The 17,621-nt window shown below is 35.0% G+C and overlaps 1 protein-coding gene across 1 annotated transcript; it reads left to right on the top strand.

Annotated features, from left to right (window-relative positions):
- Nucleotides 1–1,689: 1,689 nt before the first annotated feature.
- Nucleotides 1,690–16,877, top strand: LOC120772343 (sialin). The gene is made up of 7 exons (XM_040100906.1): nt 1,690–2,249; nt 8,301–8,623; nt 15,094–15,339; nt 15,415–15,870; nt 15,939–16,071; nt 16,136–16,377; nt 16,444–16,877. Exons 1-7 carry the CDS (start codon nt 2,240–2,242, stop codon nt 16,675–16,677), a joined length of 1,644 nt encoding a protein of 547 aa, XP_039956840.1. The 5' UTR covers nt 1,690–2,239; the 3' UTR covers nt 16,678–16,877.
- Nucleotides 16,878–17,621: the final 744 nt, after the last annotated feature.

Raw genomic sequence — 17,621 nt, 5'->3', positions numbered from 1 at the left:
ATGTCATAAGAAATTGTGGACCGAAGATTTGTCTGCTTTAAGAAGATTGAAGTGTCACTCTTATCCTTTTCATATATAAATATGTGCTTTTACAAAGCTTTTGTATTCCTGTGGATGGGTAATCAAATTGTCATAAGAAATTGTGTACCGAAGATTTGTCTGTTTTAAGAAGAACGAGATATTAGAAGAACGAAATGTTACTCGTAGCTTTTTCAAATATATGTATGTGCTTTTACAAAGCTTTTATAGTTATGTGGACGGGTAAACAAACTGTCATAAGAAGGTGTGAACCGAAGATTTGTCTGTTTTAAGAAGAACGAAATGTTACTCGTAGCTTTTTCAAATATATGTGCTTTTACAAAGCTTTTATAGTCATGTGGACGAGTTGCTACTCGGAGCTTTTTCAAATATATGAGTTTTTGATACAAAACTTTATACTCGTAAGTCATGACTATAGTTTTTTAGGTTACTACTGTATTTGCGTTTAGTACGAGTATTTGCCCGAAGTGGCTTGTTTACGTTCACTTCTCGTATGAGCAAAGTTCTATTTACCATTGAGGAGGATTATAGACACCTTTGTTTTGTGCCTTACCATATTTTGCTAATCTTATCACTTGAAAAAATAAACGCTTTGTCTCAAAGCCACTCACACACACACACACATACACACCTAGAGCACATCCAATCAGCTGCTTCTTGTTATGATCCACGCTGCTTTCTGATGCTTTTAAGCGCTAAATGCATATCGTAATTCACGCTCAAAGGCATGCTACCTCTGCGTGCCACAATCGCTGCTGGATTAGTTTTGTCAATACACTTACACACATGCATACATTGTATAGTATTCGTATCCAAGCATCGTTGAGGTGGAAGAAGAAGCCGCTGACGTTGTGATAAGCGCGATTACAGCTGTTTACGTTTGCCGCTGAAGATCGCAACGAGAGATTGTGTTAAAAACTGAGTAGAGGGTGCGCGAGAACTTGCGCGGTCGGCAGATAAACCGTTATCGTGTAGGTGTAGCATTTTGTTCGTCGAGCGTTAGATTGAAGGAGGGAAGCGGAATATTTTTACGCACTCACTTCGATGATAGGATATTTACAGGTTGAAAAGGTGTGCTGGATGCAGAGAGAGAGAGAGAGAGTGATAGAGCGTGTGAGAGAGTGCATACAATTTATCAAAAGTAGCAATGTAGCAAAAACTTAAACCACATGTGATAAGAGCCCCGAGAGCTGCGACTTATTTCGACGCGAACATAACGTCATTTGTTGTTGCAGCTGTTGTTGTGCGCTGATTAGCAGCATGTATTAGACACAGTATGGCAAGATCGGCGGCATACGCGCTATAGTAGTTAGTTGGTGTAAGCTGGTAGTGTGGGTGTCTATAAGCTGTGGCACCCACCTCAGAACGCACACAGATTAACACACATACTTATGTATACATATACATACATACATACATATATCGTTATATATAGTATAGCCTTGTTTGTATGTACTGATTGTGTTTTTATCAGAGTAATTTGAATGTCGCCGAGTGGCGAGCAATAAATAATATGTAACGTGTGCTGCTGCGCCTGTGGTTGTATGTAGCTTACTGAAATTCTTTCCTCGGCTAGCTCAGAGGCTCACTAACTTAGAGATATGTATTATTAGACGTTTAGGATTTTCCTCATTCTACTTGCACACTTCTCAGTGGCAAGACGTGATCGTCAACCGATTCGTAACGTCCGTTAACGACACTGTCGCGGCACAACGCAGCGCGATTATTCAATTCAGGCGCTGACTTTGATTCTCCAACTTTTTGCGGATTATTGGCGCTTCGCGTGTGCAACCTGATCGTTTAGCGCGTTTTCGTTCGTCTCATATGCATAACAAAGCGTTTTCTGTGTTTTTGCAGTGTGTGTGAAGATGCGTGTGTTGCGTTCGGCGGTTGCAATGTTTTGAAAAGGCTTCCCCACACATCCACATCCAACCACTTAGTCAGTAGTGGAGACGCGTGCCAGCGTTTGGACTTCCTTGTCTAGTGTTCGTTGTTCGGGTTTATTGATCGCCCCTCGTTTGAGGTGATCTCTTACAGTCACTGCACTCAACGCACTTGTAGTAGGCGCGTTGCGGAAGTGCGCAGAAGCACACACGTTAGTCGTACCTATTAGCCTTAAGAACATCAAAGTTTTGTGCGCGCAGCTGTTGGCTTATAAGTGATCTTTTGGTGGACATTTTTTTTGGAAAAAAGCGTAAAAATGGTGGAAGGTAATTAAAAATCAACTGATTTGATGTGTAAATATTTCCAAACAAAAAGTTTCTAATCAAATTATAATCTTTAACAAGATTTTTAAATAAAATATGTTGAAATATTTCAAAAAATGCTTGTAGTGAAAAATATAATCTTGGAAAAATTTTGTTGATTAAAACTATTAAAAATTTTTTCTTGTTTTTTTTTTTAATAAAAACATAATTTATGAAAAATTTTTTAAGAATAAATTTTGAAATATTTGAAAAAAAAAAAGTTTTTAGTGAAAAAAATATAAAAATATAATTTTTGAAAAGTTTTGTTAGTTAAAATATTTCTCTATTTAAGAATTCTGTGAGTCGAATTTAAAAATTAGGGCCGGACTTGTGTTACAAAAATGTAAAATTTTTAAATATTTGAAAATATGTTTTTAATTATTTTTTTAATTTTTGAACACAGAAAAAAAATTAATGAAAATATTTGAAAAAAGTTTTTAGAGAAAAACATAATATTTGAAATTTTTAAAATAATTAAAATACATATGTTAAAAAATTTTTAAAATAAAAATTTGGAAATACATATTTGAAAAAAAAAGTTTTAAGTGAAAAAATGAAAAAATAATTTTTGAGAAGTTTCGTTAATTAAAATATTTAAAATTTTCTCTTTTTTAAGAATTGAATCAGTCGAATTTAAACATTACGGCTGGACTTGTGTTATAAAAGTTTAAATTTTTTAAATATTTGAAAATATTTTTTTTTTAATTTTAAATAAAAATTTCAAAATATTTGAAAAAAGTTTTTAATGAAAAGTATAATTTTTGAAAAAATAAAAATTTAAATATTTAAAGTTTTTCACAGTTTTAAGGAATTTAATTAGTGAAATTTAAAAATTAGTGATGAATTTATGCTATAAAATTAAATGTTATTAAAAAAATTAAAAATGTTCGAAAAGCAAGTTTTTAATTATAATTATAATTTTAGAATTTTTTTTTAAATAAAAACATGGAAATATTTGAAAAGGAGTGAAAAATATATTTTTTGAAAAATCTTATTGAAGAAATATACAATTTTTAAATAAACATTTGAAAATATTTGAAAAGAAATTTTTAGTGCAAAATATAATTTTGGAAAAATTTTGTTGAAATTTTTCGTTGTGTTTTCTTTTAAGAATTTAATGTGTAAAATTTAAAATTTGTGCTAAATTTGTGTTAAAAAATTTAAAATGTGAATATTTACATATAAAAAATTGTTTTTAATAAAATATTTGAAAAGAAAAATTTTTAGTGAGTAACACAATTTTTGTTAAAGTTTTCACAGTTTTTTTTAAGAATTTCGTAAGGAGAATTTAAAAATTAAATAAATTCGGATAAAAAAAAAAGTAGTGAAAAATATAATTTAGTGAAAAATATAATTTTTGAAAAATTTTGTAAGAATTTTTCACAGTTTTTTTTGCTTTAAGAAATTAATGAGTATAATTTAAAAATTTGTGTTAAAAAAATTTAAATTTGAGAATTTATAAAAAAATTGTTTTCAATGAAAAATTTAATTTTTAAATAAAAATTTGGCATTATCTAAAAAAAGTTTTTAGTGAAAAACACAAATTTTGAAAACTTGTTAAATTAAAATTTTGAAATTTTTGAAAAAAAAAAATTTGGTGAAAAATAAAATTTTTGAAAAATTTTATTAATGTTGTTCAGTTTTTGTTTTTTTTAAGAATTTAGTGAGCAAAATGTAAAAGTGTGAACTGCATTTGTGTGATAAAAATTTATTTTATTAAAAAAACAAATGTTTTAAATGAAAAATACATATTTATGTATGTATGTACATATGTATGTATTTTGAAAAAAACTTAAATAAAAATTTGAAAATATTTGAAAAAAAAAAGTTCTAAATGAATAATGTAGTTAGCTATTAATCTAGAAATTAATGAGTAAAATTTAATATTAATGGTCTATGTTTGTGTTATCGAGACATTAAACATTTTTTTTTTTAATAAAAAGTGCAGTTTTTGAAATTTTTTAAAATAAAAATATTAAATCATTTTTATAGTTTTTTAAGAGTTCGATTAATTAAAAAAATTATTGTAAAAATAGTTATAAAAAAAATGTTTGCAAAATTTTTTTAATTTTTATACTTTTATAGTAATTTTTTTTTTATAAAAAAATCTTACAAGCACATTAAAAAAATATAATTCGTTTTGAAAAATCGCTTTTCGCACAATTTTTACTTTTTTCCAAATGCACAAAAATTATTGTTTTAAATTAAATACGTTTTTAAAACAGCTTTTCTCAAAATTTTTACTTTTTTTCAAATGCACAAAAATTATTGTTTTAGAAAAATATTTGAGGAAAAGTTGTGTGGACAAAATTAAATTTTTATATCAGATTTGTGTAATTTTTGTATTTTTAATATTTTTTTTATCAAAAAATTGTTCAGGTGAATTAAAAATATATAATTTTTTATTAAAATAATTAAAAAAAAAATTAAAAATATGCTACAGTCTAATTTTCAATATTTTTTTAAATATTTTATTTGATAGAAAAATTTTTAAGATTGAGTGAAAGGTTTTATTAAATTAATTTAAAAAATTTAAAAAAAGATAATACATTTTTTCTAAATATTGCATATTTGATAGAAATAATTTTAGGCGAAAAATTTTTAATTAAATTAAATTTTTTAATTAAATAATTTAATAAAATAAATTAATTTTTAATTAAATAATTAAAAAAATTTTTTAATATTAAAAAAATATAAATTTCAATTATTACAACGCACATAAATACTTCAAATCGAATATTATCCACAGCTTAGCAGCGACTTAACGCTTCATTTAAGTTGTTTGATTTACATTTTATCTACAAAGCACACACTTCATTTGAAATGCCTTCATTAATTTTCCTATAATTTTTTAATCCGAAATTCAAGCGAATTGCCACGTGCATAGGCTTGATTAAAATTTTACACAAATCATTTCTGCTATTTCTTTTAGCAACTTCACAAATGTAATTATGTGACTTTTCCAAGCAATGCGCAAACAAGTTTCAGTTTTTTACGAATTGAAAACAGACAACATTTTGGAAAAATAAAAAATTATGAGCACCGAAATGTTAAAAAAAAATAATAATTTACAGCAACTTGTTACAAATTCAGCGCAAATGCAAATAAATATTCGGATTTATTCCTAGAATCAGCTGTTGACCGGCTGTTGGCGCACACGCTGATTGATCGCACGCATTGCTGCCGGCCTAGGCAATGACTTACAGGGGCGCTGCTTAGCATAGAGTTCATTCATACTTGTCGACTGCTTGCAATGCTAATATTTTTGTATTTTTATGCACATAACTACTGTTTGATAATCGATATAGGAATATGTATGTATGTATATACGTATATATTCAGAGCGATAAAAATTTCAAAAACCTCGAGAGCAATCTATTGATTAGCAGCATTACATAAACTAATAAATATAAGTATATATAAAATATACATATATTTGCTATTTATATGCATAAATAAATTATACTAGAACGTGGAGTAATACTCTTACGTTTCTTGGCGACAATTAAAATTAATTATGGTATACAAATAATGCGGTTGCAGTTTTATAGATAAATAATCTATGTTGAAATGTGTTATTAATTAATTTTTTTTATTTAACATACTATAGTTCCCTTCAAGGGTGATACACTGATTATCGCGACCCTACAACTTTTCGGTACCGTTTTTGTAGTACGATTTGTCCTTTGCTTCAAAATAGTCCTCAGTTTCGGCGATCACCTCTTCATTCAATGACAATTTTTTTCCTGGGTGCATTCTTTTGAAATCTTAGAACAGGAAATAGTCGCTGGAGACCAAATATGGTGGATGCGGAAGCAATTTGAAGCTCAATTCAAGAATTTTTTGCCATCGTTCTCACTAACATGTTGAAACAGTACTTACTTTTTCTTCAAATGCGGCCATTTTTCCGCGATTTTGTGCTTCAAACGGTCCAATAACGAACGAGGCTACGAATAATCCCACTTGGACTGCTAGAGACGTTGGTCCCTAGTGATGGCCAAAGCTGCTAACTAGGGATAAAAAGACCGCCATAAAAGCGCCTTGAGCCACGCACAAATTTGTTAAGCCAATATCATTTCGCCGATTTTATAGAAAGTATGGCAAGTCTGGCGAAAGCCGCCCAGTAAAAGAGAAATTGTCTAGATGCTTCCACTACATCTTGCACCTTGCAACTTTGACAAGTGTCATTCTTCAAAATAATTAGTGTCATAGACACTTTCATTGTGGTTATGTGAACATCACTAAGAGCTGGTAGTTCCATGGATCTTTTGCGTTCCACCCTGGGCCAGAAGGCTTTTGCAACCCCACAAGTGGGGTGCCCTACTGATGGCGTTCGTTGCACATGTTCCAGTTGTTTTGTGAGTGTGATTTTCCCGAGCACCTTCCACAAGACAAATTCAGCATGGAATACTAATAGCTTAACTATGGTTTTGTAAGGTACTTGGTGAGAGTGTCTACCGTGCTCCTTTACAGCAACATGCCTTTCTCAGAATCTCCTAAACATCGGGCTTCCATGATTTCATGATTTCTATTAAGAAAGAGGCAAAAGAACTTCTACTTTTCGACAGGGTGAAGTCAAGAGCCCCTTAATGAGGGAAGAGATACATACGGTATTTTATACCTCCTGGTAAATAAAAGTAGTTTAGTTTGAATTGACAGCAAGGCCGCCCAGCTAGCTGCCATATTGAGGTATCCTTGTGTAAGCTGTATCAAATTTCCATGAGAGCAACGTTTGCTGCATAGGTTTTCATCCGACAGCCTCGTCCCTGTAGTTCTTTCAGTAGGTAACATAGAGTAAAGTAGATAGGGTGCCTCTATTGACCTTACGTAGTGGCCACTGACCCACTCCGCCACGACAGTTCTGTCTCAGAGCAGCGAAAATATGAGATGCTTGAGGTTCGATTCGACCTCAAACCTTCACAGAGCATCAATAACCGCTTCCGACTTCACATTATAAATTTATCCTTCGAGAAATTCCACGGAGCAGAAAGCATGTTGAGCCCTAATAACATATTTCCCTATATACTGACATGACGTGCAGGTCCATAAGTCTCTTCAGTGTCCTTAACAAAAGCGAGGATTGGCAGACTGGCCTGAAATCTTTGACATTGACATGAGAGCTCTTTTGGGCCCTCGGAATGAACGCCACCCTTACCCGTCTCCCGGTCTTGGGAAGGCCTAATGCAGTTCGCGTAGGTGGGGCCAACCAGCTGAGTGACACATTTACTGTGCGCTCAAGTTGCGCAGGTATGATGCCATTAGGCGACGGAAACTTAGTTGGTTTGACGGCCATGAAGCCGTAGGCTGTATCGCCTTCCGGAAGCCCTCTGAAACGCACTTCTTCAGAAGATTGGTTCACTGGAAAGTGAGTGCCCAGGAGTAGTTTTAAGGACTTCTCACTGCTCGAAACCCAGTCTTAATTATTAATTTTTGTAATTAATTTTATATTTATTAAAAAAATTACTTTTCATTAAAAACTACGAAAAGCAAAAATGAAAAAATATAATAATTTCCAATTAAAAAATTTAATTACAAAATTTAAATTTTAGTTAATTTTTTAATAAAAATTATAAGAAACTAAATTTATCTAATTATTTTGTTTAAATAAAAATTAATTAAATTAATTAAAATATTTTAGTTAATTTTTTTAATTATTATTTTTTCTTGTAAAAATTAGAACAAACTAAATTTATCTAATTATTTTGTTTAACTAAAAATTTAATTTTCGTTAAAAATTAAGAAAACCAAACATTAAAAAATATTAATTCACATTTTTTTTTTTCATTTTTCTTTGAAATCCCAAACAAAAGTTAAATTTAAACTAAATTTTTTTAATTACGATTTTTTCTTATAAAATTTAAAGTCCTAACAAAATATTTAAAATTTCAGTTTTTTTTCGTTATTCATTTTTTCTCATAAAAAAATATCTTTCTATTTACCTATACATTTTCACCCCTCATTCACAATTTCTAACCTACTCCTTTACGCCCTCTCTCTATCTCTCTCTCTTTGCAGTTCAAGCGCGCACAGTGCTCTGGTATTTGGTTTTCATCGGTTTCGCGGTGAATTACATGATTCGCATCAATCTAAATATAACAATTGTGGAAATGATAGCCAAAAAACCGTTATTAGCGCCCACAATCACCACACAAGCGCCGCTCTTAACGAATTTCACACAAAGCGCATTCGTCAATAGCAACAACACCAACAGTATTCACGCGAATATGACTAGCAATAGTGTAGCAGCGATCGTGTCTAATCACAGCTCCGAAGTGTCACTAACGTTGGTGAAAGAGCCGCGCTATTCGTGGGAGAAGCAGTTTCTCAATTCATTGGTGGTAAGTTTGAATTGCTAATTCAGCAAGAAAAAAAAGTTATGAAATAGTGCAAAAAGGTGCGTCGAATTGACAGAGAAGCAAACGTGATCTTAGTAAATTAGTTTAATGCTGTGCAAATGTGTGTGTGTGTGTATAAATATATATGTGAGATTATGGCATTTGGCCAAGCGTCTCTTTGAATTTACATTATGTTCTATATTACTATATATTATGTTGATTTTCTCCTATATTTTCTACGGTGATACCGAGATGCCTTCAATTCTCTGTAGAATTTCTATGAGAAATCTTTTTATAGCAACAAAAGCTATAGATGTCGATTTTCTCAACAGCTGGCGAGCAGCAAGCGCAGGCGTGAAATTTTGATATTAGTGAGGCATCAGCTTTGTAGGTGACATTTTCAGATTGTTCTTCTTTATTGGCGTATACACCGCTTACGTGATTACCTTCTTCTTCTTTACAGGTGTAGACACCGCCTACATGGTTATAGCCTAGCGCCCTAGTCGTTCTTTCTCCTCACAGTTTGACACCAATTGGAGATTCCAAGTGTAGCCAAGGCCTTCTCTACCTGGACTTTCCAACTGAGTGGAGGTCTTCCTCTTCCTCTGCTTCCCTGGCGGATACTGCGTTGAATACTCTCAGAGCTGGATTGTTTTAATCCATTCGGACGGCATGATCTAGCCAACATAGCCGCTGTCTCTGAATTCGCTGAGTTATGACAATGTCGTAGTATATCTGTACAGCTCATCGTTCCATCGACTGCGGTATTCGCCGTGGTCAATGCGCAAAGGACCATAAATCTTCCACAGAACCTTTCACTTCAAAACTCGTTACGGCGACTCATCAGATGTTGTTAAAGTCCATGCCCGTGCACCATATATCAGGACGGGGATGATGAGTGACTTGTAGAATTTGGTCATTCCTCGTCGAGAGAGAACTTTACTTCACAATTGCCCACTCAGTCCGAAGTAGCAGCTTTTGGCAACTGCGTTGGATTTCAAGGCGGACATTGTTATTGGTGTTAATGCTGGTTCCAAGATAGACGAAATTATCTCCGACTTCGAAGTCATGTCTTTCAACAGTGACGTGTGAGTCAAATCGCGAATGCGGTAACTGTTTGTTTGATGACAGGAGATATTTGTCCGCGTTCACAACTAGACTCATACGCTTCGCTTCTTTATTCAGTCTGGAGAAAGCAGAACGAACCGCGTGGTTGTTGATATTAATATCTTCGGTGTAGCAGCAGTTGTACCCTTTTATAGAAGATGGTATCTTCTTTATTTATCTCTGCAGCTCGTTTTGAACTACTCAGGCTAATATCGCCTTAATTCGCAGGCCAGTTCTATAACAGCGCTTTGCTTTCTCAAACGAGTTTTTGTAAGCAGCATCTCGATCGTCTGGCAATTCAAGATCGTCGCTCAGCGTGAAGATCGCCTAGGCCTTCACACTTACATATATGATTTTTCCAAGTTAAACGTTCCCAAGGCTCCCTTATGTCCTATGTTTTTGCCACCTTCCCATAAATTTAATTAATTCTAGCCTCAGAGATAATTCCATTATAGGAGATAAATTAGCGAAAGTCTCACATAACCAGGTAGATCGTTTTTGCGTCGTCTAAATGATAAAGGCTGTCAAAAAAAGCAGTGCTGGAAACCAGAAACTAACTTAAAAGTCGTCTAAAGGTCATATATTTTCGTATCACAAAACATTGAATAATCTCAAAATGTAATCATACTCGCACGACCGCGTATATTAATCGTCAAATTACTTGATTATTTTTATCGACGTGTTGTAAGAGATTGCACACGTATTATTAGTTGCTGCCAAGTGATCAATCTTTAATCAAAAAAATAGAAACGATATGAACGTGAAATTGGCCAAAACAAATAAAAGGGAATTTCATTATAAACCATTGACATCATCCAGTACTTGAGCGCCTACTTCAAAAAGCACACGCAGCTAGGCACCCAAAATAAATACTTCCTTATCAGCAGCTAAAATTAACTGTTAATTGGTTATACAAAGCCAGAAAATAATGCGTTTTACCGATTTAATTATTTGTTGATTGAAGACTAGTATAGAATCATAAATTAAATGAAAATATTATGGGGTGATCCATTTTGAGGTTTCCTACTTGGGGAATGTTTATTATCATTCGAAATAAGATTCTTTAGCTTTTATTTTTTGAAGATTATCTCTTTGAAATGTTGGCCGCGGTTATGTCTCAGATGATCCATCCCTTGAGTCGAATTATCGATAACTCTTTCGAGCATTTCGACTGGTAGTTGGCGTATGACAAGCGTGATGTTTTGATCCAAGGCCTGAATTGAAGCGGGATTGTCTGCTTAGAGTTAGATTTTATATATCTTCACAGTAAAAAGTTTAACGGTGTGATAACACACGATCTTTGTAGCCAATCGACCGGCCCGAAACGTGAAATTGTTTGCTAACCGAAGTATTCTCTCAATAAATCCATTCATTGATGCGTTTTGTGTGGAAGTGGCGCCGTTTTGTTGAAACCAAATCTCGCTGAGATCTCGAGCTTTAATTTTAGTCATCAAATAGTTGGTTATCATGACGCGATAACGGTCGCCATTGACTGTTACGTTCTCACCGGCATCATATTTGAAGAAATATGGATCGATGACTTTACCGCCAAACAAACCACATCAAACCGTTGTTTTTTCGGCATGAAATGACAGCTCTTGAATTTCTTCAGTTTGCTGTTCGTTCCAAATGCGGCAATTTTTCTTGTTAACATACCCACTGAGCTAGAAATGGCCCTCAACGCTGAACAAAATTTGCCTCGAAGACGTCAGATCTTCTTGGAACTTTTCAAGAGCCCATAGAGCGAAGCGATAGCAAACTTAGTAAGATAATTTCGATATACGAGCTTCAGATTCGAATATTTTTCTTTTTTGATCTAAAAAATTGGAAATTTTCAACGAGAAACGAAAAGCGAAAGGGAGTAATCATTAGAACTGAACGAACTCATTGAAAACTAAACGCTATAATGATCTAAGAACAAATACAAAGCAATTGTATGGTAATCGTTTCATTTTTGATAATCTGTTTGTGCAGCGCAAATATTATTGTAACACGAAAACAGCGATTATAACGGCAAATTCGCAGCTGTATAATTCTGGGCTGCCGTTTTCAATAGGCTTGTTTTTTAATCTACTATAAATGTATTCAAAAGCGCACAATTATGCATCGAAAGACAATAGATGTCTAATTAATATTTACACTGTATATTAAAAGGCTGTAGACATTCTAAGACTATCATCTTTTGAATACCTCTACCCCCGCGCAGTGAGCCAAAATGCGCTTTAAATAATTTACAATTGATATAAATTAGAAGACTTGTTTTCTGGAGGAGTTGTATGTAGGTGACAGTATTTAATATTTACGATATAACTGTTCTTTAATTAGAAATGATTATGAAACAACAGAGCATGCTCCCTTTGACAGCACTGAAGCAATAATACCCTTCATAGGTGCATTTCTAATAGCATAATGGGGGTTAAAAGATTTTTTTCATGACTTTGATCGCTCAGTTTGTATGACAGCTATTTGTTATAGTTGCCCGATCTGAATATATTTTTCGGAGATTATAATGCTGCCTTGGACAATAATCTATGACGAAAAACGTTGTTCATATAAGAACTGGATATTGAGCGATTAGTTTGTATGACAGCTACATGCTATAGTAGTCCGATCCAAACCATTTTTTCGGAGAATATAGAGTTGTCTTGATATTGTCATGATATCTTTTCAAATAAAGGAGTTTTCTAAGCAAGGGCTTGATTTTGATCGATCAGTTTGTATGGCAGATACAACTTTTTGTGGTCCGATATCGGCATTTTCGAAAAATGCGTAGCTCAAGAAGGCAGAAAGTGCGGTGTTCAAAAGTTTAGATCGTTATCTCAAATACTGAGTGCTTATTTCGCTCATGAACAGATAGGAAGGCGGCTATCGAACCTGACGGGCTCGACTTCGATCGCCACGCTGTTCTTTATAGGGTCACCGACGTTTCTTTTTGCGTGTTACAAACTTCGTGGCTAACTTAATCGACCTTGTTTAGGGTACAAAAACTGTAGACATCGTATTGTTTAACTTGTCGGTTTTATCGCACCTTAAAATAAACTATTTTAATACTCATTACTAAAAGTATTAGACTTTCTCTAGTATTTCCTTATCAGCAGCAGCATAGCGGTAAGCAGATTTCACAATTACGTACTACTTGAAGTACTTAAACTGCTACTCATATTTTATACAATTCTTTATTTTACTTTTTGTTGGGTTATCTAAATAAAATTCATATGAAAGCATTCATAAAATTAAGGAATTAAGGCATGATGAACACTTAGATGTGTGGGTGGCTCCAACTGGGGTGACTGGAAAGTTTTTTACACTTAAGCTTGCTGCTTGAGGGTTGGTTGTTAAGTTTTATTTAAACGGTAAAGAGCTTTTCTTTGTCTAAACTGGCTATCAAGCGAAAAATAACCTTCAACTATTTTGGAAAACATCTATCTTTGGCCAGAGCCGGCAACTTTTATGGTTTGTCTTTCGATTTCAAACATATTTAGTGGTAGATTGTGGGAAGACGATAGGCTTAGCAGAGTAAAACAAGTCTCTAAATAGAGAAAAAGGAAGAACTGGCTTGGTACGGAGCTTGTTTCTCTTTTATAGAGCCAGCTAACAGCCAGCTTCCCGCGAGATTACATTTTGACTGTTAAATCACATCACATCGCGGTGCGAGTGTCACCTAAGCACTGACCAGGCACCGTGCCTGCTTTTCTTTTGTAGAGCCAATTAACAGGCATCTTTCCGCGAAATTACATTATAACTGTTAAATAACATCACTGTTAGAGCCAACTAATAGCCAGCATCCCGCGAGATTACATTATGACTGTTAAATCACATCACATCACAAGCACTGGCCAGGCACCGTGCCTGCTTTTCTTTTATAGTGCTAGCTAACAGCCAGCTTCCCGCGAGATTACATTATGACTGTTAAATCACATCACTGTTAGAGCCAGCCAACAGCCAGCTTCCCGCGAGATTACGTTATGACTGTTAAATCACATCACATCGCGATGCGAGCGTCAGCTAAGCATTGGCCAGGCACTGTGCCTGCTTTTCTTTTATAGTGCTAGCTAACAGCCAGCATCCCGCGAGATTACATTTTGACTGTTAAATCACATCACATTGCGGTGCGAGCGTCACCTAAGCACTGGCCAGGAACTGTGCCTGCTTTTCTTTTATGGTGCTAGCTAACAGCCAGCTTCCCGCGAGATTACACTATGACTGTTAAATCACATCACATGGTGTCTGCTATTCTTTTTCTTCCAAAAACAACGAGTTGATGATTCTGTTCAGTGTTTAAAGATGTTCAAGCTTAATAAACCAGAGTTTTTTCGTCGATATGGGACAATGGATGAAACATGGCTCCATCACTTTACTCCGTAGTCAAATCAACAGTCTTTCGAGTGCATTTCACACGATGCACCCGCTCCTAAGCTTGGAAAAACACAACAGTCCACTTGCAAGGTAAGACGTTTGTATTTTGGGATGCGCATGCGATGAATAGTGAAGTCAATGTACAGTGTCACAAGTCAGTGAAAACAATGGCCAAAAATCACGAATTGGGTTTCGAATTTCTTCCGCATCCACCGCATTCTACAAATTATGGCCCAGCGAATATTTCCTCTACTTAGATCTCAAAATAATGCTCGCTTGGAAAAAAGGTTTCGTCGAAAGAAGAAGTGAACGCCGGAACTGAGGCCTATTTTGAAGCAAAGTACAAATCGTTCTACAAAAATTATGTCGAAAAGTTGAAGAGTCTGAATAATCAGTGTATCGTCCTTGAAAAGAAAGAAAAAATTATTGCCAAAAAATGTGTTTTACTATGGTAGACTGGGGACAATTCGATTGTTCAAGAAAACATGCAGCCTCAAACTCGTTGGAACTGACATTATTATCTCTCGTTTCAAAGAAACTACAACAGTGTCGTTTATAAAATCAAGCAGTCGAAAGAAAATCCACATTTTCTTAAAATAAATATTTAATATGCTTGTAGAGAATTCTTAACGTCGACTTTCACTTGAAAACATGCAAAAACAATAAACACTTGCCAGTTTCTATTTTTCGAAATTATCTAGAGATTATATATCTTTAAGTAAATACTATTTTAGTAAACATACTAAGATTAGATTACCAAATAGACAAAAGAATGCACCTAAATAAACCACACGCGCTTACAAAGTGGTTGTTTTAGACACTTAAAAGCTTGAGACATTTGACACGCACTGTTTTTTTTATAACAGTATTTTTGTTTAAACACACTACAAAGAAGTTTATGTGGACGAACCGTTTATTTGCACATTTTATTTGTGTTTACCAAGCTCATAACCTCACTAATACGCTTATTTACTTTTTTATCACTTCACACATACATACACACATAATAGATACATTACGAAGCGGATGGTTTCGGCTGGAATGAGTATCAGCAGGGAATGGTTTTAGGCTCGTTTTATTGGTTACATTGGCTCACGCAAATTCCCGGTGGTATTCTGGCTAAAAAGTATGGCACGAAGTTGGTCTTCGGTCTATCGAATGCCGTCGGCTGTTGGATCTGTTTCATCATACCATTAGCCGCCTATTGGAATTATCAGCTGCTCTTATGGTTGCGTATACTACAAGGACTCGTAACGGTAAGTTAAATGCCAGCTTTATAAAAAAAATAATAATAATAATAATAATAAGATTTTAAAATACTACTACTAAAGGGTTTATCATGGCCAGCTATGCATCACATGACCGGCAAATGGATACCGCCGAATGAGCGCAGCAAATTCGTCACCGCTTACTTGGGCAGTTCGGTAGGTGTCGCTGCATTCTATCCCTTATTTGGTTATGTTATGCATTGGACCTCATGGGAGTGGGTATATCTGATGTGTGGCGTCATTGGCACTGTATGGTGGTGTTGTTGGCTTTACTTTGTCTACAACACACCAGCGGAGCATCCGCGCATCAATAGCTCGGAACTGCGTTATATTGAGAAGTCATTGGGCACTTCGGTGCACCATGCCAATCTGCCTCCGACACCATGGCGGCATATACTCACATCACGAGGTGTCTGGCTGAATGTGATCGCACAGTGGGGCGGCATTTGGGGTCTATTCACGATGATGACACAGGCGCCAACATACTTTCGTGTTATACATCATTGGAACATACGCGCGGTGCGTGATTTATAATCATTTTGTAATCATTTTGTCATTACACTATTTTCTTCTTATATGCTCTGCAGACCGGTTGGCTTTCCGGCTTTCCACATTTAATGCGTATGCTCTTCGCTTTTGTCTTCTCCATGTTGGCTGACTATTTGTTGCGTACGGATAAGATTAAGCGTACGAACTTGCGAAAATTGGCAACAGCGATTTGTAAGTGCAACGTTGCATGATTTCGCAGCGCGCTGTTCACTACATTTTATTTACGTTTTCGTAGGTTTAATTGTGAATGGCATTATGGTCTTGTGTCTGGCTTGGTTTGGCTATAATGCGATGGCAGCAATTGTTTTCCTCACGCTATCTTTAATGTTCCACGGCGCAGTTTCATCGGGTCCTCTAGCCGCCATTGTCGACATGTCTCCCAACTATGCGGGTATAGTTATGGGTATTAGCGGTTCGATTTCCGTGCTTCCAGGTTTCATATCATCCTATCTTGTGGGCGTTATGACGTTGGGCAATGTAAGTTCCTGTTGCGTGTCATTTTTTTGTGTTATAGTTCATTATATGGTTTAATTTCTCCGACAGCAAACAATCGAGGCTTGGCGTAATGTGTTTCTGCTCTGCGCAGGCATGTTGATTGGTTGTGGTGTGCTCTACGTATTTTTCTCCGATTCAACGCTGCAAGATTGGAACTCACCGAAACGTGCTTTAGTTATTGATCCGAAAGAGTTGGAATTCTTGCATACGAAGATCACAAACGAGAATGAGAAGCATAGTAATAATGCGGAGAAGAACCCTGACTATAAATGTGCGAGTTGAGTGAACTTGGCTGTGCTTGTTTATGCTTTGTTGAATTTATTTAGTTGCATTTTGTAGTGTTAAGTAAAGTTTTATGTTGTTATTGTATTATGTTTAGCATAAGTTGTTAATTTTAGTAAAATCTACTCAAAGCTGTTAATAATTATAAAACTTAGTATTAAGAAAGTCTGATTAAAATTCACGAAAGCAAAAACTTCAAATTTTGTATTTAATTTAAAAAACTGATACTACGAAATAGGAAGTAGATGAAATAAAAGAGAAGCTTTGAATTGGTTTTTTGGGGGTAATTTTTCGTCAGAGAAAAATTAGCATTGTGATGTACGAGTTGACACAAACTTAGCTCCACAAACTTAAAGCCTGCAGACTGAAAAAAATCGAATATTTTGACGTGAGAAGTTTTAATTGAAAATTTGGGTTTTTTTTGGATCACTTTACCCTTGAGGAGTACCTTTGTAGTAGTATAATGCAATGGTATACAGACGGCACGGAAACGGCAGGTGGAATTGGGGTTGGTATAGTGAGGGTTGGTGTACGAAACTGGCCGTGGCCATGGTCTGGTTTCCAAGCATTTTTAAGCTGAAGTGTACGCCATTAGCAGGTGGGCTGAGATAGCCGTTCTCGGTGATGGTCCAACGGCACTTCAGGTAATCTCGCCTGTTCAAATTAAATCAACAATGGTATTGGAGTGTATAAAAATGCTTAATAGGGTTGCCACTGGAAACAATGCTACTAACATACATTGCTGGGCACAGAGGAATCAATGGAAATGAGCTGGCCGATATCCAAGCGAAAGAAGGTGCGGCAACAGTCCGATAGGACAAAAATCGTTCTTCGCTGTGCGTCCCCACACATTACGAGAGGAGCTACACAAAGAGGAAAGAGTCTGTGGAAAACGCGACTTTCATTAAGTGCCTGGGCTTCAACAGGTAAGAATGTTTCTGGGA

The sequence above is a fragment of the Bactrocera tryoni genome, chromosome 3, assembly GCF_016617805.1.
Source record: "Bactrocera tryoni isolate S06 chromosome 3, CSIRO_BtryS06_freeze2, whole genome shotgun sequence".
NCBI lineage: Eukaryota > Metazoa > Arthropoda > Insecta > Diptera > Tephritidae > Bactrocera > Bactrocera tryoni.
The sequence above is the reverse complement of the archived record's forward strand: the minus strand, read 5'-3'. Positions and strand labels throughout refer to the sequence as shown.